The sequence below is a fragment of the Salvelinus namaycush genome, chromosome 7 (assembly GCF_016432855.1).
Source record: "Salvelinus namaycush isolate Seneca chromosome 7, SaNama_1.0, whole genome shotgun sequence".
NCBI lineage: Eukaryota > Metazoa > Chordata > Actinopteri > Salmoniformes > Salmonidae > Salvelinus > Salvelinus namaycush.
The window spans coordinates 60,089,382-60,114,350 of record NC_052313.1 but is presented as its reverse complement, the minus strand read 5'-3'; the positions used below and the strand labels follow the sequence as shown (position 1 = coordinate 60,114,350).

The window sequence follows — 24,969 nt, the reverse complement described above, 5'->3', positions numbered from 1 at the left end:
GCCATTGGAACACAGGAGTGATGGTTGCTGATAATAGGCCTCTGTACGCCTATGTAGATTATCCATTAAAAAATCTGCCGTTTCCAGCTACAATAGACATTTACAACATTAACAATGTCTACACTGTATTTCTGATCAATTTGATGTTATATAAAACGGACAAAAAAATTGCTTTTCTTTCAAAAACAAGGACATTTCTAAGTGACCCCAAACTTTTGAACGGTAGTGTACTTTTGGTCATGTAGTGTAGTTGCAAAGTTGCTTATTAGCTAAAATGCTAAAGTTGTCCGTGATGAGATTTGAACACGCAACCGTTGGGTTGCTAGACTTTCATGTTATATGCTGACTCATCCATCCACCCGACCAACCACCATCCTATTGTTTTTACCTTAAAAGGACATTTTAAAATGTTTCAACTTCATATTCATCATCTCCAGCACCACCCCAACATCAACACATGTGCACATGGCGCATTAAAAAAAGGATAGAATTTCCAATGACATCATTCTATAACGCACTCTTTCCTCTTCACAGTTCCCTCACAGTGAGAAACAATATGATTACAATAGTGTTGCTCTTTCTTAATGTTATCAAATTCATTGTTACCACTTCTTTTATGAGATGAGGATTAATTGATGGAGTGACTTTAATCTTAGCTGGTCTGAGAGAAGTGATGAGACTTTTCTCATTTAAGTATACATTGATGTGTTTTTAAGGTAGCCAATCGGGAGAAACTCTTCCCACAGTCAGAGCAGTAGTAAGGCTTCTCTCCTGTGTGTGTTCTCTGATGAGATTTTAACTCACTTGATGTTGTGAAGCATTTTCCACAGTCAGAACAGGAGTAGGGCTTCTCTCCTTTATGCATACGTTGGTGTGTTTTGAAGTTGCCCTGTTGGGAGAAACTCTTCCCACAGACAGAGCAGGAGTAAGGCTTCTCTCCTGTGTGTATTCGCTGGTGACATTTTAATATATCCAAATGGGTGAAACTCTTCCCACAGTCAGAGCAGGAGTAAGGCTTCTCTCCTGTGTGTATTCGCTGGTGACATTTTAAGTTGCTCTGTTGAGAGAAACTCTTCCCACAGTCAGAGCAGCAGTAAGGCTTCTCTCCTGTGTGTGTTCTCTGATGAACTCTTAACTCAGCTGATGTTATGAAGCATTTTCCGCAGTCAGAGCATAAGTAATGCTTCTCTCCTGTATGTATATGTTGGTGGGTTTGTAAGTGGCTCTGTTGAGAGAACCTCGCCCCACAGTCAGAGCAGAAGTAAGGCTTCTCCCCGGCGTGTATTTTTAGGTGTGTTTTTAAGTTGCTTGATATGGAGAAACTCTTCCCACAGTCAGAGCACGAGTAGGGCTTCTCTCCTGTGTGTACACGTTGGTGTGTTTTTAAGCTGCTCTGTTGAGAGAAACTCTCCCTACAGATAGAGCAGGAGTAAGGTTTTTCTCCAGTGTGGACTCGCAGATGAACTGTCAGAGCCTGTGATGTTGTGAAACTCTTCCCACAGTCAGTGCAGGAATACAGATTCTCTCCTGTGTGTATTTTTAAGTGTATTTCTAGTTTTGATAGAATTGGGAAAATCTCCTCACAATGTGGGCAGTGGTGAGACCTCTTATCTCTGTGATCTTCCTGCTGTTGCTCTCCGGATATAGAGAATGTCTCAACATGGTCTCCTATGTGAACAACATCAGAAGAACCAGTCAGTTGGGGTGATATACATATAACTTCATATCAGTAGGCTGTACAATACAGGGAATAAAGCTATTAGGGCTGTCCCGACAAAAACAAATATTCCTGGTCGACCGAGAGTCTTGTTTTCATTTGACCAAATGTTTTAATTTTAAAACGTGTATTTTTCCATACATATGTGTTGAAATAAAATCAACTATATGGAGGCTACTGAGCTTGTCTGATGCTTTAAGCACTGCGATTGAAAATGAAGACACAAATTACTCAAGAGGCAGCCAGAGATCAATATAGCCTAACCAGAAGTTTTAAAAAATCTGTTCCCGACTCTCCTCCTCCCGCTGCTGCTGGCCTTCCGTTATGCTCCTGACGTTGCCGGCCGGCAACCTTTTTCCATTTTGAGTGCCAATGTATAGTACCATTTCTACTGATCTGCGTGCTAGTTATGATTTTCATATGCACAGTTTCATTTAATTTATAATAAAGTCTTCATATCTCAAATCAATGTCATGTGGTTCATCAAAATTCTATCAAAATGATACAAATTTAAAAGTAACTTCAATTGCCAATATGTAAAAATAGCCTACATAAAGGCAACAAATAAAAACATTGCAGCGTGCAGGTAGAAAATATCCGGATGAAAATAGATATTCTATAAATCAAATTGGCTGCACATGGCCTATCTGCAAGAAACTTGAAACATTGTATCAACTATTAATTTGGTCTGGCCTGTGCAAGCAAACTTGCAACATTGTAAAAAATATTTAGGGCCCTCAGACTTTCCCGTGCCAGCGAGCTCCATACAGACAGACACAGCTGTAGGCTATATTGCACAAGGGATAAGACTTTTCCACCGGATCAATGCATGACTTTTCCCCCCCTTTCATGCTGAGTGGTTATCAAAAGGTAGAGAACTGGATTTTTTTGTATAAAAAAAATTTGCTCACTTGCTGTTTGAGCTGAACATTTTTTATCTGAGAAACTCCACAGTGACGGTGAGTAAAGACAATCAGAAATAGTATCAGATCCCCACATGGGCACATTTATAGGCCTACATTTGCAAGCAGGGCAGGTAGCCTATAGGCCTACTTCTATTTTTTATTTAACCTTTATTTAACCAGGTAAGCTAGTTGAGAACAAGTTCTCATTTACAACTGCGACCTGGCCAAGATAAAGCAAAGCAGTGTGATACAGACAACAACACAGATTTACATGGAATAAACTAAACATACAGTCAACACAATAGGAAAAAATAGTCTATATACAGTGTGTACAAATGGCTTGAGGAGGTATGGTAATAAATAGGCCATAGTAGCAAAGTAATTACAATTTAGCAGATTAACACTGGAGTGATAGATGAGCAGAGGATGATGAGCAGATGATGATGTGCAAGTAGTGATACTGGTGTGCAAAAGAGCAGAAAAGTAAATAAAAACAATATGGGGATGAGGTAGGTAGATTGGGTGGGCTATTTACAGATGGACTATGTGCAGCTGCAGCGATCGGTTAGCTGCTCAGATAGCTGATGTTTAAAGTTAGTGAGGGAAATGTGAGTCTCCAGCTTCAGCGATTTTTGCAATTAGTTCCAGTCACTGGCAGCAGAGAACTGGAAGGAAAGGCGGCCCAAGGTGCTGGCTTTGGGGATGACAAGTGAGATATACCTCCTGGAGCGCGTGCTACGGGTGGGTGTTGTTATCGTGACCAGTGAGCTGAGGTAAGGCAGAGCTTTACCTAGCATAGACTTATAGATGACCTGGAGCCAGTGAGTCTGGCGACGAATATGTAGCGAGGGCCAGCCGACTAGAGCATACAGGTCGCAGTGGTGGGTGGTATAAGGGGCTTTGTTAACAAGGCGGATGGCACTGTGATAGACTGCATCCAGTTTGCTGAGTAGAGTATTGGAAGCTATTTTGTAGATGACATCGCCGAAGTCGAGGATCGGTAGGATAGTCAGTTTTACTAGGGTAAGTTTGGCGGCGTGAGTGAAGGAGGCTTTGTTGCGAAATTGAAAGCCGATTCTAGATTTGATTTTGGATTGGAGATGTTTAATGTGAGTCTGGAAGGAGAGTACAGTCTAGCCAGACACCTAGGTATTTGTAGTTGTCCACATATTTTAGGTCAGAACCGTCCAGAGTAGTGATGCTAGTCGGGCGGGCGAGTGCGGGCAGCGAACGGTTGAAAAGCATGCATTTGGTTTTACTAATGTTTAAGAGCAGTTGGAGGCCACGGAAGGAGTGTTGTATGGCATTGAAGCTCGTTTGGAGGTTAGTTAACACAGTGTCCAAAGAAGGGCCAGATGTATACAGAATGGTGTCGTCTGCGTAGAGGTGGATCAGGGAATCACCCGTAGCAAGAGCGACATCGTTGATTTATACAGAGAAAAGAGTCAGCCCGAGAATTGAACACTGTGGTACCCCCATAGAGACTGCCAGAGGTCCGGACAACAGGCCCTCCGATTTGACACACTGAACTCTGTCTGCGAAGTAGTTGGTGAACCAGGCGAGGCAGTCATATGAGAAACCAAGGCTATTGAGTCTGCCGATAAGAATACGGTGATTGACAGAGTTGAAAGCCTTGGCCAGGTCGATGAAGACGGCTGCACAGTACTGTCTTTTATCGATGGCGGTTATGATATCGTTTAGTACCTTGAGCGTGGCTGAGGTGCACCCATGACCAGCTCGGAAACCGGATTGCACAGAGGAGAAGGTACGGTGGGATTCGAAATGGTCAGTGATCTGTTAATTAACTTGGCTTTCAAAGACTTTAGAAAGGCAGGGCAGGATGGATATAGGTCTATAACAGTTTGGGTCTAGAGTGTCACCCCCTTTGAAGAGGGGGATGACCGCGGCAGCTTTTCAATCTTTAGGGATCTCGGACGATACGAGAGGTTGAACAGACTGGTAATAGGGGTTGCAACAATGGCGGCAGTTAGTTTTAGAAAGAGAGGGTCCAGATTGTCTAGCCCAGCTGATTTGTACGGGTCCAGGTTTTGCAGCTCTTTCAGAACACCTGCTATCTGGATTTGGGTGAAGGAGAAGCTGGGGAGGCTAGGGCAAGTAGCTGCAGGGGGTGCGGACCTGTTGGCCGGGGTTGGGGTAGCCAGGAGGAAAGCATGCTCAGCTGTAGAGAAATGCTTATTGAAATATTTGATTATCATGGATTTATCGGTGGTGACCGTGTTATCTAGCCTCAGTGCAGTGGGCAGCTGGGAGGAGGTGTTCTTGTTCTCCATGGACTTTACAGTGTCCCAGAACTTTTTGGAGTTAGAGCTATAGGATGCAAATTTCTGTTTGAAAAAGCTAGCCTTTGCTTTCCTGACTGACTGTGTATATTGGTTCCTGACTTCCCTGAACAGCTGTATATCGCGGGGACTATTTCGATGCTATTGCAGTCCACCACAGGATGTTTTTGTGCTGGTCAAGGGCAGTCAGGTCTGGAGTGAACCAAGGGCTATATCTGTTCTTAGTTCTACATTTTTTGAAACGGGCATGCTTATTTAAGATGGTGAGTAAATAACTTTTAAAGAACGACCAGGCATCCTCACAGGATGAGGTCAATATCCTTCCAGGATACCCGGGCCAGGTCGATTAGAAAGGCCTGCTCGCAATAGTGTTTTACGGAGCGTTTGACAGTGATGAGGGGTGGTCGTTTGACCGCGGACCCATAGCGGATGTGTAATCAGGGCCAGGTAGCCTATGGGCCTACTTCTATGTGTAATCAGGCCAGGTAGCCTATAGGCCTACTTCTATGTGTAATCAGGGCCAGGTAGGCTATAGGCCTACTTCTATGCATAATCAGGTGCGTGTCCTTACTCAACATTGACAGGAGCACTCTCAACAAAAGACAAATAATACATTGTAAACTCGTAAATGGAAGGAAATAAACCAAAACCTTTTTCTCACAAGCATAGCCAAGGTTGTAGGCTCTGCAAACAATGTGCCCACTCCTACAATGACAATGGTAAGACTGTAATAATATATTTTATGCTTTACCGTAACCAAACAAACATTGTAGATTAGAAATGATGGCAATTAAAAGGTAGGCTAAATGTACTATTGGTGAGCCCTCCGCAATGGACTAGTCCACTCAGCCCTCCGCAATGGACTAGTCCACTCAGCCCTCCGCAATGGACTAGTCCACTCAGCCCTCCGCAATGGACTAGTCCACTCAGCCCTCCGCAATGGACTAGTCCACTCAGCCCTCCGCAATGGACTAGTCCACTCAGCCCTCCGCAATGGACTAGTCCACTGAGCCCTCCGCAATGGACTAGTCCACTCAGGCAGACGTGAATCAGACAGATGTCATTTTTTATATATACAGTATCAATCAAAAGTTTGGACACACCTACTCATTCAAGGGTTTGCTTTATTTTTACTATTTTCTACATTGTATAATAATAGTGAAGACATCAAAAGTATGAAATAACACATATGGAATCATGTATTAACCAAATAAAGTGAAATCAAAATATATTTTATATTTGAGATTCTTCAAAGTAGCCACCCTTTGCCTTGATGACAGCTCTGCAGTGTCTTGGTATACTCTCAACCAGCTTCATGAGGAAGTTACCTGGAATGCATTTCACTTAACAGGTGTACCTGTCTTCCAGCTTCACCTCAGATGGCAGACCAAATAAATGCTTCACAGAGTTCAACAGACACATCACATCTCAACATCAACTTTTCTGAGGAGACTGCGTTAATCAGGCCTTCATGGTTGAATTGCTGCAAAGAAACAACTACTAAAGGACACCAATAAGAAAAAGAGACTTGCTTGGGCCAAGAAACATGAGCAATGGAAATTAGACCGGTGGAAATCTGTCCTTTGGTCTGATGAGTCCAAATTTGAGATTTTTGGTTCTAACCTCTGTCTTTGTGAGACACAGACTAGGTGAACGGATGATCTCCACATGTGTGGTTCCCACCGAGAAGCATGGAGGAGGAGCTGTGATGGTGCTTTGCTGGTGACACTGTCATTGATTTATTTCGAATTTAAGTCAAAATTAACCCGCATGGCTACCACAGCACTCTGCAGCGATACGCCATCCCATCTGGTTTGCGCTAAGTGGGATTATCATTTGTTTTTCAACAGGCAAATGACCCAAAACACATTTCCAGGAGTGATGGAGTGATGGAGTGCTGCACCAGATGACCTGACCTCCACAATCTCCCGACTTTTACCCAACCCAATGGTTTGGGATGAGTTTGACCGCAGAGTGAAGGAAAAGCATCCAAGAAGTGCTCAGCATATGTGGGAACTCCAAGAAAGTTGGAAAAGCATGTGAAGCTGGTTGAGAGAATGCCATGAATGTGCAAAGCAACGGGTGGCTACATTGAAGAATATAACATCTAAAATATATTTTGATTTGTGTGCCCAAACTTTGACTGGTACTGTATATAAGCAATTTATATATTTGCCACTGCTCGATTAAAAAAAGCTTAGTAGACCAACAGCCTATCTATCAACCAAACAATCGACCAGTCGACTAAATGGGGTTGGCCCTAAAAGCTGTTCAACAGTTGAGGGCAAAAAGGGGTGAATATTATGAGTCATATAATCCTCCACTCACTATCACAAGGGTTAGTAACTACACAGACTCATTTCATAGAACTTGTTCAAGGATGTGTGATGTCAGATTTACAGAATTAAACCTATCAATAACTTATGGAGGTCTAACTTATAAAGATAACTTATAGACAGAACCTGCTCTTACCATCATAAACAGATTCGCCAATCTTCTCCTCCTCTTCTTCATCTTTAATGTTGACATTCAGCTCCAGTGTTTGACTGCAGTCTTCCAGCTTCACTGATTCCATCTCTGGATCCTGCAGTGTAAACTGGGCTGCACTGTCACAATCAGGACCCAGTGACTGTAGATTGGGTTTATCCTCACTTTTGATGTTACCGGCCTCAGACATAATCGGAGTTGGCCTGTAGTAATGAAGAGAAAATGGCCCCCAAAAGTTATTGTCTTGACAGTTCTGGTAGTTTCTTTATTCTCAAAAAATTATATTAGATCAGGTAGCTAAACATTGAAAACAAACAATTTATTAATTTCACAATAGACAAAGTGCACACTTTAAATTACAGCGCACTTAACCTATAGTATATTTCCTAAATTCACATAAATGCATAAATTACTCAAAAACCATTTAGTACAAGGTTGCAGTATGTTTTAGGCAGCACTATGTACGATTTTCCTGAATAACCTTTTCTTCACTGTATTATTTAACTCCCAATTGTATTTCCGTTCACAACATAGAAACATTTATAGATAAAGATGGAAACAACTGAATGTGTCTGAATATTATTACACATGTAGAAAACTGATAATCATTACGTTCTGCTTCAAAACAGTAATGCAACCTTGAAATTGTCTCTCTCTCATGCACCTGCACTGCCTGAACGGAAGTACGTTGACACCACAGAGTTAGCGCCACCTGCAGTGCTGGAGTCCTGAACCAATTAGTGTAATTCAGTTATTGGCCAATAGATGGCGGTGTTAAATATTTACAAACCATAGCACACAATTTGAAGAAGACAGGGCACTAATAATTGGCTGATTACTCCTAACCCATAAGAATCCCCACCCATTTGACTACTTTAAAATGGTGGAAACCCTCAATGACAATGTGCATGGTAAAACGGGTTACATAGAGGTTGTGTCTTCTATCCATTTCTATGCTTGACGCAGACACAGGCCGGTCCTGGCTGAAATACCACCCTCCTCCTATGAACTACAATAGTCCCAGTAAGCAAAAAAACGTCTAAAATACTTATTTTTCCAAACGTTGAAGTTAGATTCATTTTAGGTTATGAATGAAAGTTGAAAAGTCATATCTGCACATTTAAAATAAGTATTTTCTGGACGTTGAAATCAGTTAATTGAAAGTTGAAAAGACATCTTGAGTACACAACATTAGAGTAAAGTAGGGTCCAACACAGTACATTATACTCTACTATACTCAGGGCTGGGCAATATATATAATTAATTCAAATGTATGTTTTTGAGCTAAATTCCAAATGCCTGTATTTACTTTCATTTTTATGAGTGTTTATGTCCGCTTGTTGTCATGTTGTATTTTTGGTCTCGTCTCCTTCACTCCTCTGTGCCGTGTGCACCTTCCATTTACACCAGAGATCTGAATATAATGACAAGATGCACGTCTTCACCCTAACAATGGGAGTCGTTGTCCCAAAGGCGGAAGGCAGGCAACAAACTTAGGTCCAAAACAAGCCCATAGAAATGCATTGGGCTTATTTTGGACAGAATTTAGCGAGAGTGAAACCTCTTGCTTCACCTCTTTCTCTATGACTTAGACACACCAAGCCCCTCCCCCTGACTTTCACGTCAACAAAGTTGCGAGATCACATCTTCCTCTCTGGCAAGCGGTTTCAACTAGCTATTTATATTTGTGGTTTGGTCCAAAAGAATGGTTCATATGGACACAAACACATTGAGACATTATTTTACTGTAATAGAGAAGTTACCTTTTCTATCAATACCCTGTTTATGTCTCAACTACTCAGATTGAGAGCAGAGCTACACTACTAAAACGGGAGTATCAATGAACATTAATTCTGGAAAATGAATGCTCAGTTTGTCTCGCACGGCATTGGTACCGCTAGCAGTATTTTAGCCATAGGCTTTTATACTAGCTTTCTAGTCTGTGTTGATTATCATTATACTTTTGGGGGGGGGGGGGGGGGGGGGTGGTAGATCAGCTTTAATATTGCAGACAGATTGTGGCTTCCATCAATGTAATTGTCTGCATCATTTCCAATAACCCATAAAAAATGTAAATATACACAGTACCAGTCAAATGTTTGGGCACACCCACTCATTCAAGGGTTTTACTATTTTCTACATTGTAGAATAATAGTGAAGACATCAAAACTATGAAGTAACACATGGAATCATGTAGTATCCAAAATAAAAAGTGTTAAACAAATCAAAATAAATGTTATATTTGAAACTCTTCAAAGTAGCCACTATTTGCCTTGATGACAGCTTTGCACACTCTTCGGCAAACTTAATGACTGTGTTGGAGTCATGCCTGGCCATGCAGTCATGAGTGAACGGGGAGTACAGGAGGGGACTGAGCACGCACCCCTGAGGGGCCCCCGTGTTTAGGATCAGCTTGGCAGATGTGTTGTTACCTACCCTTACCACCTGGGGACAGTTGCAGAGGGAGGTGTTTAGTCCCAGTGTCCTTAGCTTAGTGATGAGCTTTGAGGGCACTATGGTGTTGAACGCTGATCTGTAGTCAATGAATAGCAATCTCACATAGGTGGTCCTTTTGTCCAGGTGGGAAAGGGCGGTGTGGAGTGCAATAGAGATTGCATCATCAGCCTCCCGGGTGGCGCAGGGGTCTAGGGCACTGCACCGCAGTGCTAGCTGTGCCACCAGATGCTCTGGGTTCGCGCCCAGGCTCTGTCGCAGCCGGCCGCGACCGGGAGGTCCGTGGGGCGACGCACAATTGGCCTAGTGTCATCCGGGTTAGGAAGGGTTTGGCCGGTAGGGATATCCTTGTCTCATCGCGCACTAGCTACTCCTGTGGCGGGCCGGGCGCAGTGCGCACTAACCAGGTCGCCAGGTGCACGGTGTTTCCGCCGACACATTGGTGCGGCTGGCTTCCGGGTTGGATGTGCGCTGTGTTAAGAGGCAGTGCGGCTTGGTTGGGTTTCGGAGGACGCATGGCTTTCGACCTTCGTCTCTCCCAAGCCCGTACGGGAGTTGTAGCGATGAGACAAGATAGTAACTACTAACAATTGGATACCACAAAATTGGGGAGAAAAAAGGGGGGTAAAATTATTTTTTTAAACTATATATAAAATAAATAAAAATTAATTAAAAAGAGATTGCATCATCTGTGGATCTGTCGGGGCGGTATGCAAATTGTTGTGGGAATAGGGTTTCTGGGATAATGGTGTTGATGTGAACCATGACCGGACTTTTTTCATGGCTACAGACGTGAGTGCTACAGGTTGGTAGTCATTTAGGCAGGTTATCTTAGTGTTCTTGGGCACAGGGACTATGGTGGTCTGCTTGAATGTAGGTATTACAGACTCAGTCAGGGACAGGTTGAAAATGTCAGTGAAGACCCTTTCCTGTTGGTCAGTGCATGCTCGGAGTACACGTCCTTGGTAATCTGTCTGGCCCTGTGGCCTTGTGAATGTTGACCTGTTAAAAGGTCTTACATTGGCTACTGAGCGCGTGATCACAGTCGTCTGGAACAGCTGATGCTCTCATGCATGCTTCGGTGTTGCTTGCCTCAAAGTGAGCATAGAAGTAATTTAGCTCGTCTGGTAGGTTCGTGTCACTGGGCAGCTCGCGGCTGTGCTTTCTTTTGTAGTCTGTAATATTTTGCGAGCCCTGACACATGCTTGTAAGCAGGAATTATGAGGATAGAATTATGGTCAGATTTGCCAAATAGAGGGCGAGGGAGAGCTTTGTACACGTCTCTGTGTGTGGAGTAAAGGTGATCTAGATTAGTTTTATTTGCATCCGTGACATGCTGGTAGAAATGGGGAAAAACAGATTTCAGCTTTCCTGCATTAAAGTTTCCGGCCACTAGGAGTGCCGCCTTTGGATGAGCATTTTCTTGTTTGCTTATGGCCTTATACAGCTCATTGAGTGCAGCCTTACTGCCAGCATTGATTTGTGGTGGTAAATAGAAAGCAACAAAAAATATAGACAAAAACTCTCTTGGTAAATAGTGTGGTCTACAGCTTATCATGAGATACTTTACCTCAGGCGAGCAAAACCTTGAAACTTCCTTAATATTAGATTTCGTGCACCAGCTGTTGTTTACAAATATACACAGACGCCACCCCTTGTCTTACAAAAGGCAGCTGTTCTATCTTGCAGATGCAGCGCAAACCCTGCCAGCTGTATGCTATCCGTGTCATCGTTCAGCCACGACTCGGTGAAACATAAGACATTACAGTTTATTTGTGATCGAAGCTCGTCTATTTTGTCATCCAATCATTGTACGTTGGCTAATTGGACTGAGGGTAGAGGCAGATTACGCACAAATAATGCCGAAAAACACAATATCACAATTGGTTAGAAAACCATAAAACGGCAGCCATCTACTCCGGCGCCATTCTTCTCAATTTTAAAATAAGTAACAACATTTTAACAATGTTTAGTGTTGCCTAAAATGATTCCACTAATTTGTATTAGTTTGCATCACTTTCAATGAGGGACTTTTATGTTGAGGGCAAACCGCAAATTCCACTATTGTGGCTAATCGTTATTCTGGCTAGCTTCACGTAGCTAGGGACAAGCGGGTACCATGGCTGCTTCCAGGAGGGGGACGGAGACGTTGGCCACAATGTTGGCCACATTCAGATAGAAATGTATTATGTATAACAAACATGCCTCTGATTCTAAGGAATCATGTCAGTTCTATTCAGGGCATTTCTATCTGCAACTTTCCACAACGTTTTTGTACTGAACATCCCCAGGCGAACACGACTGTGTTATGTATGAACCTGGAAAGCCTCACAAATGAACGTGTGGTGGACCCCGCTCCGTGTGCTTGGAAAATATTTTTTATCACGTTCTTCACTCACTCGGTTTGACACGAGAAATTACACAAAACCTTTCCCAAACGTGATAATATCTTGAAGGATGTGTTATCTAATACGTTATGACGTTCTTTCGATAATAGACAGTTTAAACGTGCTATTACATACCTGTAGTAATAAAGCGAAACGCACAACACCGTTCTGTCGTTTTCTTTATTCTGAAGAATGGTGGCAGGCTACCCGGAACTTCCTGTTTCCCACTACCGTAGTGCAACAGCGACATGTATTGGACTGATGGACTAACTACTGCCGAAGCATGTAAAATATAAAGTGAACTTGATTAGCAAGACAAATAAACCTTGGTTTAAAAAAACTAAAGGGTGTCTGTTTTAATGTCTAAGTTTTTCAAACATTCCATATGCATTGTAGATGGTCTCTGTGGAAGGCCACAGAGATAATGCCAGTTTAATCATGTTTACATATCTTGCATTACTCATCTCATATGTATATACTGTATTCTATACTATCTATTGCAACTTAGCCTATGCCGCTCTGACATTGCTTATCCATATATTCATATATATTCTTATTCTTTCCTTTACTTAGATTTGTGTGTATTAGGTATTTGTTGTGGAGTTGTTAGATATTACTTGCTAGATATTGCTGCACAGTCGGAACCAGAAGCACAAGCATTTCGTTACACTCGGAATAACATCTGTTTAACCATGTGTATGTGATCAATAACATTTTATTTGGAAGATCAAGAACCTCATCCACCCTGCTACCATCTAGCAAGCGGAGACGGTACAGGTGCATCAAAGCTGGGACCGAGAATGAAACCGCTTCTATCTCCAGGCCACAAGACTGTTGAACAGTCATCACTGATTTGATTTTGAGAATATTGGTGACTAGCAAATTGGCTTGTCCCAGTGTGTAGAGGTGTCGTGACACGTATTGAGTAGATAAATACAGATATATTTATTTGAATGTCATGAATTAAGCAAAAGCATTATATTTACTGTAAAGATAACCCCCCAAAAACTACAATGATTCAGTAGATCAATAAAGTTGCAGTACTCTAGCAGGTCTCACAGCTGCTTATGCTGATAAAACATGTTAGAGAACAGGTCAGATTTAGCTTTGTGATGCTCATTTCAACTTCCTGTCTTGTTCAGCTTCAGAAAAACAGCAAATATGTCACTTGAAACATCGTTTTTTGGTCATTCATTATACAAAAGAGAAGAGTTTGACCAGTACAAATGTACAAACTTTATTTTTCATTGGCATATAAATTAAGCAGGTTTCAATTAAGTTATCCAAACATATTCATCATTAATGACTAAAATAACTCATCCATTTTAAAATAAAATTTAATAAACAAAAGTATCCACCCAAATGAATGGTGAAAACTGATCACCATCTCTATCTGATACATGTTGTATCTACTAACTCATTCCCACAGAAAACTGCAGAGGAAAGCAGTACCACCCAGTCAACCAGCCTCATGGAGGATATTCAATCATAAGGACAAATCCAAGGTAATCTCAATATCTTTACAGTAGAAACTAACAAAACACACTAAAACTGACAAGGTGCAGACTGATCAGTAAAGTAAAGAGGCTAACATTCTAGAATGCTCCCTTTCCTCTGCACAGTTCTCACAGTGAGAAACAATAGGATTACAATAGAGTGTGTTAGAATTTTTTGATAATTAAGTGATGGAATGATTTTAATCTTCGCTAGTCAGAGAACTGATGAGGAATCTCACATTTATGTATATGTTGGTGTCTTTTTAACTGGCCATGTTGAGAGAAACTCTTCCAACGGTCAGAGCAGGAATAAGGCTTCTCTCCTGTGTGTATATGTTGGAGTGTTCTTAAGTTGCTCTGCTGGGAGAAAATATTCTCACAGTCAGAACAGGAGTAGGGCTTCTCTCCTGTGTGTATATGTTGGAGTGTTCTTAAGTTGCTCTGCTGGGAGAAAATATTCTCACAGTCAGAACAGGAGTAGGGCTTCTCTCCAGTGTTGAGTTATGAACTGTCAGATCCCTTGATATTTTGCAGCTCTTCCCACAGTCAGACCAGGGATAAAGATTCTACATTGTCTGTATTTTTAGGTGTATTTTTAGCTTGATAGAATTGGAAAATCTCCTCACAATGTGGGCAGTGGTGAGACCTCTGAGCTCTGTGATCTTCCTGTTGTTGCTCTCTGGATGTAGAGAATGTCTCAACATGGTCTCCTGTGTGAACAACATCAAAAGAACCAGTCAGTTGGTGTGATATACATGTCAATCAAATTTATTTTATAAAGCCCTTTTTACATCTGCAGTTGTCACAAAGTGCTTTACAGATACCCTAACCTAACGTATAAGGTGTAAAAGAAACACCTAAATGAGGTTGACAGAAACCAGAACCTTCCAGGTTTCAGGCTTTGGCTTCCTCTCTGCCTTCTTCCTGAAAAATGGATGCTCCCGGTGTTTGTTGACTCCGCTGAGGGTGCAGGTACCGAGACTAAAACCCCAAAGGGCAAGCAATACAGAAGCAGAGTGGCTAGTAAAAACTCCTTAGAAGGAACCTAGGAAAAACCTAGAGAAGATCCAGACCCCTTGACTTTTTCCACATTTTGTTATGTTACAGCCTTAATTCTAAAATAGATTAAATAGTGTCCCCCCCCTCCCCCTCATCAATCTACACACAATACCCCAGAATGACAAATAAAAAACAGGTTTTTATAAATTGCAATTTATATATTTTTTTAACCTGGAAATATCACATTTTCCGACCCTTTACTCAGTACTTTGTTGATGCACCTTTGGCAGCGATTACAGAATCGAGTTCTCTTGGGTATGACACGACAAGCTTGGCACACATGTATTTGGGGAGTTTTTCTCCCATTCTTCTCTGCAGATCCTCTCAAGCTCTGTCAGGTTGAAAGGGGAGCGTTGCTACACAGCTATTTTCAGGTCTCTCCAGAGATGTTTGATCGGGTTCAAGTCCGGGCTCTGGCTGGGCCACTCAAGGACATTACAAAACTTGTCTCGAAACCACTCCTGCGTTGTCTTGGCTGTGTCAGAGTGACCATCAGGTTCTTGCTCACCTCCCTGACAAAGGCCCTTTTCCCCTGCTTGCGTAGTTTGCCCGGGCAGCCAGCTCGAGCAAGCGTCTTGGTGGTTCCAAACTTCTTCCATTTAAGAATGATGAAGGCCACTGTGTTCTTGGGGACCTTCAATGCCACAAACATTTTTGGTACCCTTCCCCAGATCTGTGCCTCCACACAATCCTGTCTCTGAGCTCTACGGACAATTCCTTCGACCTCAGGTGTGTGCCTTTCCAAATCATATCCAATCAATTGAATTTACCACAGGTGGACTCCAATCAAGTTGTAGAAACATCTCAAGGATGATCAATGGAAACAGGATGCACCAGAGCTCAATTTCGAGTCTCATAGTAAAGGGTCTGAATATTTATGTAAATAAGGTATTGATGTAAAAAATAAAATCTAAAAAAATTCTAAAAACCTGTTTTTCCTTTAGCATTGTGGGGTATTGTGTGTAGATTGCAGAGGAAAACGTTTTATTTAATCAATTTTAGAATAAGGCTGTAACGTAACAAAATGTGGGAAAAACCAAGGGGTCTGAATACTTTCCGAATGTACTGTAGCTAATTTAGAAAAACGGGATTGTCTTTTTCTCCCCTTTTAAACATTACAAATAACAATGGAAATCAACAACTCTGTCTCTGTTATCATATGTTTCTTTCTAGTAAGTATTTCCCATCCTGGAGACTGAGACCTTGTGGAAATCTGTGGTAGAGAATAATGAATGACAATATAGACACTACGTTAAGCATGTAGCTACCTAGGCCTTGCAAACTAGTTATTGTGTTATCCAGCTAGCTATAAAATTGCATGCTAACACGAAAGATTTGTATAACTAACCCAAGATAGACCACACCCTGTTGTTTCCAATTGAGGACTTTTATTATGAAGGCGAACCGTAAATTATACTGTTGTGGATTATCGCAAAAGTGAGCCCTGCTAGCTAGCGAGTAGCGACCATAACATAGCTATTTGCCATCTTTATGTTAGATAATTTAGCTACAGTGGCTAGACAAGGTCAGAAAACTATCTAGTGTGCTAGCTAATCCAAACAAAACTCAACATACTACATGGTAAATCTATTCTGTACAATGTGCTATGGTAACTTGTTAGCTAGCTAGCCTAGTTGGTAGGCCTAACATTAACGCCAGCTAACGTTAGCTTGCTACATTTATGGCTCTTCCGTTAGCTAGCTAGCCTTCCGTTAGCTAGCTAGCCTTCCGTTAGCTAGCTAGCCTTCCGTTAGCTAGCTAGCCTTCCGTTAGCTAGCTAGCCTTCCGTTAGCTAGCTAGCCTTCCGTTAGCTAGCTAGCCTTCCGTTAGCTAGCTAGCCTTCCGTTAGCTAGCTAGCCTTCCGTTAGCTAGCTAGCCTTCCGTTAGCTAGCTAGCCTTCCGTTAGCTAGCTAGCCTTCCGTTAGCTAGCTAGCTTGTTAACGTCCTATGCTAAATCGTCCAGCACTATTCATGTATTCCCAAAAGGAAACGAAACAAATTGCATGGAAAACATACTTTTCTCTCTTCTGTCTTGACGTTTTTATCTTGTCTATAACACTTTTTTTCTTTTGCGGCAATCTACCATGTCCAGATTTTGCACACTGACCTTCTCGACCCCTGTTCTAAAGACAATCATGTACTTTTTACTTAATACATTTTCCCTGACACCTTACTTAATACATTTTCCCTGACACCCAAAAGTACTCATTACAGTTCGAATGCTTAGCAGGACAGGAAAATGGTCCAATTCACAGTTACCAAGAGAACAACCCGGGTCATCCCTACCTCCTCTGACCTGGTGGACATACTAAACATAAATGCTTTGTTTGTAAATTATGTCTGAATGTTGGAGTGTGTCCATTGGCTATGCATAATATTTTTTAAATTGTGCCGTCTGGTTTGCTTAATATAAGGAATCTGAGATGATTAATGCATTGACTTTTGCAACTTAAGTATATTTAAAACCAAATACGTTTAGACTTTTACTCAAGGAGCATTTTACTGGGTGACTTTCTATTAAGGTATATTTACTTTTACTCAAGTATGACAACTGGGTACTTTTTCCACCACTGGCTATTGGTTCACTGTAATTACAAGTAAGTACCCCTCAAGATAGACTTCATTATAACTGGCCAAATCCTGTGTAACACCTAGTAATTACATTGTACTTGTGCAGATATTAAATATACTCTGTGGTGTACTAGTGTATTTGTTATGTCACTTCCACAAGCTGTAAATTGAGGGCCAGGTTGTCAGGGTAGTGTACTGTATAGGTACACATTAATTACTCCTAAAGATACACTTCACTTTATCTAGCTAAATCCTGTGTAAGAAGTAGAAATTACATTGTATTTAGCCAAACATTACATGTGCTTTGAACGTTTCTTATTCCTCATCTGGGATGAGACTTGTATTATATTTGTTTTCGTAAACTCAACCAAGTTAACCCAGATCGGACGCTTTATTTTGGGGGCTAGTGCTAGCAACAGCGTTGACTGTAGATGTATTTTGAACAGTGCACATTAATGTTTAAGTAATTACATTTTTTATTTTACCAGGGAAGTTGACTGAACACATCCTCATTTACAGCAACAACCTGGGGAATAGTTACAGGGAAGAGGAGGGGGGATGAATGAGCCTGGAAGCTGGGGATGATTAGATGGCCAAGATGGTATGAGGGTCAGAATGAGAACTTAGCCAGGACTCCGGGGTTAACACACCTGCTCTTACGATAAGTAAGAGAAAGGTAACACAATCTTCCTCTCTGGTTCCATTCCCTAATAGCAAGTGGGTCATTGTTGATTTGTGGTGATAATGCTGTCCCTAGACATTGGTACCATATAAAACACTTTAAAATGACAATACTTTTTTTTCATTTTATTTAACTGTTATTTAATAAGAAACATATGTAAGTTCTTTATAATGCAAAACATATATTTGTGTGCATTGTAGCAATTACTGGTGGCTAGCAAATTGGCTTGTCCCCATGGTGATGTGTAAAGGTGTCAGTGACATGTTGAGTAGATAGACATGTAAATTATTTTGAATGCCATGAATTAAACAAAAACATTGTATTTTCTGTATAGATAACCCAAAAAACAAAGGTTGACCAACACAAATTAATGTAGAATGTTTATTTTTCATTAGCAGATCAATTAAGTTCATTACAGTTATCCAAATGCATTAATGATCAATGACTAAAATAATGAATCTATCTAGTTTTAAAAGACAATTTAATTAACACGTAGTCGTTTCATAGCCTGTGTATCATTAAACAAAAGTTATGTAGTAAAAAAAGAACTGACACCATCTCTATCTGATACATGTGTCTACTAGCTCATTTTCACAGAGAACTGCAGAGGGACAACTTGGTGTCAGAGCAAAATGTACTATATGTAAAAAAAAATTTAAAAAAATTGATAAAAACATAGTGTAACAGTATAACTTTAAACCGTCCCCTCGCCCCGACACGGGCGCGAACCAGGGACCCTCTGCACACATCAACAACAGTCACCCACGAAGCGTCGTTACCCATCGCTCCACAAAAGCCGCGGCCCTTGCAGAGCAAGGGGCAACACTACTTCTAGGTTTCAGAGCAAGTGACGTAACTGATTGAAACGCTGTTAGCGCGTACCCGCTAACTAACTAGCCATTTCACATCCGTTACACTCACCCCCCTTTCGACCTCCTCCCTTTTCCGCAGCAACCAGTGATCCGGGTCAACAGCATCAATGTAACAGTATAACTTTAAACCGTCCCCTCGCCCCGACACGGGCGCGAACCAGGGACCCTCTGCACACATCAACAACGGTCGCCCACGAAGCATCGTTACCCATCGCGCCACAAAGGCCGCGGCCCTTGCAGAGCAAGGGGCAACACTACTTCTAGGTTTCAGAGCAAGTGACGTAACTGATTGAAACGCTGTTAGCGCGTACCCACTAAGTAACTAGCCATTTCACATCCGTTACAATAGCACACAATTTAGTATTTTACGGTATGTTATGTTACATTGGCCTATAACTGTAATACGATTTGTAGGATGTATAGTATGTTACAAATTAGATTTAGTACAATATGTTACGAATTTATGATATTTTACGTATTCCAATTTGTTGTTGCTAACATTAACATGCTAAGTAGTTGCATGCTAGGCTAACATGCTAAGCAGACTATATATACAAAAGTATGAGGACACCTCTTCAAAATAGTGTATTTGTCTATTTCAGCCATACCCTTTGCTGACAGGAGTATAAAATCGAGCACACAGCCATGCATTCTCCATAGACAAACATTGACAGTAGAATGGCCTTACTGAAGAGCTTAGTGACTTTCAATGTGGCACCGTCAGTTCATAAAATTTCTGCCCTGCTTGAGCTGCCCTGTTCAACTGTAAGTGCTGTTATTGTGAAGTGGAAATGTCTAGGAGCAACGGCTCAGCCGTGAAGTGGTAAGCCACACAAGCTCAAAACACAGGACCGCCGAGTGCTGAAGCATGTAAAAATTGTTTGTCCTCGGTTGCAACACTCACTATCAAGTTCCAAACTGCTGCTTTTCATGGTTCGGACTAGTCCCCTTAGTTCCAGTGAAGGGAAATCTTAACGCTACAGTATACAATGACATTATAGATGATTCTGTGCTGCCAACTTTGTGGCAACAGTTTGGGGAAGGCCCTTTCCTGATTCAGCGTGACAATTCCCCCGAGCACAAATAGACGTCCATACACAAATGGTTTGTCGAGATCAGTGTGGAAGAACTTGACTGGCCTGCACAGAGCCCTGACCTTAACCCCATCGAACACCTTTGGGATGAATTGAAACGTTGACTGCGAGCCAGACCTAATCGCCCAACATCAGTGCCGACCTCACTAGTGCTCTTGTGGCTAAATGGAAAAAGTTCCCACAGCAATGTTCCAACATCTAGAGTAAAGCCTTCCCAGAAGAGGAGTCCTTTATTGCAGCAGAAAAGGGGGACCAAGTCCATATTAATGCCCATGATTTTGGAAGTAGATGTTTGACGAGCAGGTGCCCACATACACTACCATTCAAAAGTTTGGGGTCAATAAGAAATGTCCTTGTTTTTGAAAGAAAAGCAATTTTTTTGTCCATTAAAATAATATCAAATTGATCAGAAATACAGTGCAGTCTCAACGTCAACAGTGAAGAGGCGACTCCGGGATGCTGGCCATCTAGGCAGAGTTCCTCTGTCCAGTGTCTGTGTTCTTTTGCCCATCTTTTATTGTTATTGGCCAGTATGAGATTTGGCTTGCAACTCTGCCTAGAAGGCCAGCATCCCGGAGTCGCCTCTTCACTGTTGACGTTGAGACTGGTGTTTTGTGGGTACTATTTAATGAAGTTACCAGTTGAGGACTTGTGAGGCGTCCGTTTCTCAAACTAGACACTAATGTACTTGTCATCTTGCTCAGTGGTGCACCGAGGCCTCCCACTCCTCTTTATATTCTGGTTAGGGCCAGTTTGCTCTGTTCTGTGAAGTGAGTAATACACAACATTGTACGAGATTTTCAGTTTCTTGGCAATTTCTCTCATGGAATAGCCTTCATTTCTCAGAACAAGAATAGACTGACGAGTTTCAGAAGAAAGTTATTTGTTTCTAGCCATTTTGAGCATGTAATCGAACCCACAAATGCTGATGCTCCCGATACTCAACTAGTCTAAAGAAGGCCAGTTTTATTGCTTCTTTAATCAGCACAACCGTTTTCAGCTGTGCTAACATAATTGCAAAAGGGTTTTCTATTGATCAATTAGCCTTTTTAAATTATAAACTTGGATTAGCTAACACAACGTGCCATTGGAACACAGGAGTGATGGTTGCTGATAATGGGTCTCTGTACGCCTATGTAGATTTTCCATAAAGAAAATCTGCCGTTTCCAGCTACAATAGTAATTTACAACATTAACAATGTCTACACTGTATTTCTGATCAATTTGATGTTATTTTAAAATGGACAAAAAAAAGTATTTTCTTTCAAAAACAAGGACATTTCTAAGTGACCCCAAACTTTTGAACTGTAGTGTACTTTTGGTCATGTAGTGTAGTTGCAAAGTTGCTTATTAGCTAAAATGCTAAAGTTGTCCGTGATGAGATTTGAACACGCAACCGTTGGGTTGCTAGACTTTCATATTATATGCTGACTCATCCATCCACCCGACCAACCACCATCCTATTGTTTTTACCTTAAAAGGACATTTTAAAATGTTTCAACTTCATATTCATCATCTCCAGCACCACCCCAACATCAACACATGTGAAAATGGCGCGTTTCTATGTTTTGAAGTAAAAAAAGAGGATTTCCAATGTCATAATTCTATAACGCTCCCTTTCCTCTGCACAGTTCTCTCACAGTGAGAAACAATAGGATTACAATAGAGTGTTCTAAGCTTTCTTCATTTGATCCAATTCATTCTTACCACTTCTTTTATGAGATGAGGATTAATTGATGGAGTGACTTTAATCTTAGCTGGTCTGAGAGAAGTGATGTGAATTCTCTCCTTTATGTATACATTGATGTGTTTTTAAGGTAGCCAATCGGGAGAAACTCTTCCCACAGTCAGAGCAGTAGTAAGGCTTCTCTCCTGTGTGTGTTCTCTGATGAGATTTTAGCTCAGTTGATGTTGTGAAGCATTTTCCACAGTCAGAACAGGAATAAGGCTTCTCTCCTTTATGTATACGTTGGTGTATTTTTAAGTTGCCCTGTTGGGAGAAACTCTTCCCACAGTCAGAGCAGGAGTAAGGCTTATCTCCTGTATGTATTCGCTGGTGACATTTTAATATATCCAATCGGGTGAAACTCTTTCCACAGTCAGGGCAGGAGTAAGGCTTCTCTCCTGTGTGTATTCGCTGGTGACATTTTAAGTGAACCTGTTGAGAGAAACTCTTCCCACAGTCAGAGCAGCAGTAAGGCTTCTCTCCTGTGTGTGTTCTCTGATGAACTCTTAACTCAGCTGATGTTGTGAAGCATTTTCCGCAGTCAGAGCAGAAGTAATGCTTCTCTCCTGTATGTATATGTTGGTGGGTTTGTAAGTGGCTCTGTTGAGAGAAACTCGCCCCACAGTCAGAGCAGAAGTAAGGCTTCTCCCCGGTGTGTATTTTTAGGTGTGTTTTTAAGTTGCTTGATACGGAGAAACTTTTCCCACAGTCAGAGCAGGAGTAAGGCTTCTCTCCTGTGTGTATACGTTGGTGTGTTTTTAAGCTGCTCTGTTGAGAGAAACTCTCCCCACAGTCAGAGCAGGAGTAAGGTTTTTCTCCAGTGTGGACTCGCAGATGAACTGTCAGAGCCTGTGATGTTGTGAAACTCTTCCCACAGTCAGTGCAGGAATAGAGATTCTCTCCTGTGTGTATTTTTAGGTGTATTTCTAGTTTTGATAGAATTGGGAAAATCTCCTCACAATGTGGGCAGTGGTGAGACCTCTTAGCGCTGTGATCTTCCTGCTGTTGTTCTCCGGATGTAGAGAATGTCTCAATATGGTCTCCTGTGTGAACAACATCAGAAGAACCAGTCAGTTGGGGTGATATACATATGACTTCATATCAGTAGGCTGTACAATACAGGGAATAAAGCTATTAGGGCTGTCCCGACAAAAAAAATATTCCCGGTCGACCGAGAGTCTTGTTTTCTTTTGACCAAATGTTTTAATTTTCAAAACGTGTATTTTTCCATATATATGTGTTGAAATAAAATCAACTATATGGAGGCTACTGAGCTTGTCTGATGCTTTAAGTGCTGCGATTAAAAATTACACAAATTATTCAAGAGGGATCCAGAGATCAATATAGCGTAACCAGAAGAAAATAAATCTGTTCTCGACTCTCCTCCTCCCGCTGCTGCGTTATGATTTGTGGAAGAGTTTCGTTTAATTTATAATAAAGTCTTCATATCTCAAATCAATGTCATGTGGTTAATCAAAATTATATCAAAATGACACAAATCTAAAAGTAACTTCTATTGCCAATATGTAAAAATAGCCTACATAAAGCCAACAAATAAAAACATTGCAGCCTGCAGGTAGAACATACCCTGATGAAAATAGATATCCTATGAATCAAATTGGCTGCACATGGCCTGTCTGCAAGAAACTTGAAACATTGTATCAATTAATCATTTGGTCTGGCCCTTGCTAGCAAACTTGCAACATTGTATAAAATATTCTTGGCCCTTAGAGTTTCCCGTGCCAGTGAGCTCCAGACAGACAGAGCTGTAGGCTATTTTGTACAAGGGATAAGAAGTAATCAGGTAGGCCTATTTTATGACGTTTCCACTGGATCAGAGCATTACATTTTTTCCCCTTTCATGCTGAGTATTTATCAAAAGGGAGAGAGATGGAACGATTTTTCAAATAGGCTACGTTGAGGAACTATTGTCATTCTCACTGGATATGGAAACAGACTTTGTTTACTTGCTGTTTGAGGTGAAGTAATTTTTTATTTGAAAAACTCCAGTGACGATGAGTTAAGACAATCAGAAATAGTATCAGATCCCCAAATGGGCACATTTATAGGCCTTCATTTTCAAGCAGGGCAGGTAGCCTATAGGCCTACTTCTATGTGCAATCAGGGCCAGGTAGGCTATAGGCCTACTTCTATGTGTAATCAGGGCCAGGTAGGCTATAGGCCTACTTCTATGTGTAATCAGGCCAGGTAGCCTATAGGCCTACTTCTATGTGTAATCAGGGCCAGGTAGGCTATAGGCCTACTTCTATGTGTAATCAGGGCCAGGTAGGCTATAGGCCTACTTCTATGTGTAATCAGGGCCAGGTAGCCTATAGGTCTACTTCTATGTGTAATCAGGCCAGGTAGCCTATAGGCCTACTTCTATGTGTAATCAGGCCAGCTACAATAGACAATTAATAAATTTACAACTCGTAAATGGAATGAGATATACCAAAATATTTTTCTCAGTGTAGCCAAGGTTGTAGGCTCTGCAAACAATGTGTCCACTCCTACAATGATAATGGTAAGACTGTAATAATAATATATTGAATGCATTACCGTAATTAAACAAACATTGTAGATTAGAAATGCTAAATGTACTAAGGCTAAATGTACTACCGCAATGGACTAGTCCACCCAGACAGGCAATGGACTAGTCCACCCAGACAGGCAATGGACTAGTCCACTCAGACAGGTGTGAATCAGACAGATGTCTTGTGTGCCATACATTTTTTATATATACAGTACCAGACAAAAGTTTGGACACACCTACTCATTCAAGGGTTTTCTTTATTTTTACTCTTTTCTACGTTGTAGAATAATAGTGAAGACATCAAAACTATGAAATAACACTTGTGGAATCATGTAGTAACCAAAAAAGTGTTTAAAAAAATCAAAGATAATTTTATATTTGAGATTCTTCAAAGTAGACACCCTTTGCCTTGATGACCAGCTTCATGAGGTAGTCACCTGGAATGCATTTCAATTAACAGGTGTGCCTTGTTCAATGTTCATTTGTGGAATTTCTTATCTTCTTAATGCGTTTGAGCCAATCAGTTGTGTTGTGACATGGTAGGGGTGGCATATAGAAGATAGCCCTATTTGGTAAAAGACCAAGTCCATATTATGACAATAACTGCTCAAATAAGCAAAGAGAAATGACAGTCCATCATTACCTTAATACACGAAGGTCAGTCAATCCGGAAGATGTCAAGAACT

The 24,969-nt window shown here is 41.3% G+C and overlaps 2 protein-coding genes across 2 annotated transcripts; both read right to left on the bottom strand.

Annotated features, from left to right (window-relative positions):
• Positions 1-221: 221 nt before the first annotated feature.
• On the bottom strand, positions 222-2,078 carry LOC120050889 (gastrula zinc finger protein XlCGF17.1-like). The gene is made up of 2 exons (XM_038997411.1): positions 2,053-2,078; positions 222-1,664 (listed from the first exon to the last, which is right to left on the bottom strand). The coding sequence occupies exons 1-2, from the start codon at positions 2,076-2,078 to the stop codon at positions 686-688; spliced, it is 1,005 nt and encodes a 334-aa protein (XP_038853339.1). The 3' UTR covers positions 222-685.
• A 19,264-nt stretch (positions 2,079-21,342) lies between these two features.
• LOC120051566 (gastrula zinc finger protein XlCGF7.1-like) lies at positions 21,343-22,788 on the bottom strand (the record flags this gene model as incomplete). Its single annotated transcript, XM_038998505.1, has 1 exon — positions 21,343-22,788. A coding segment is annotated over one exon (1,011 nt), but the record flags the coding sequence as incomplete, so codon positions are not given.
• Positions 22,789-24,969: the final 2,181 nt, after the last annotated feature.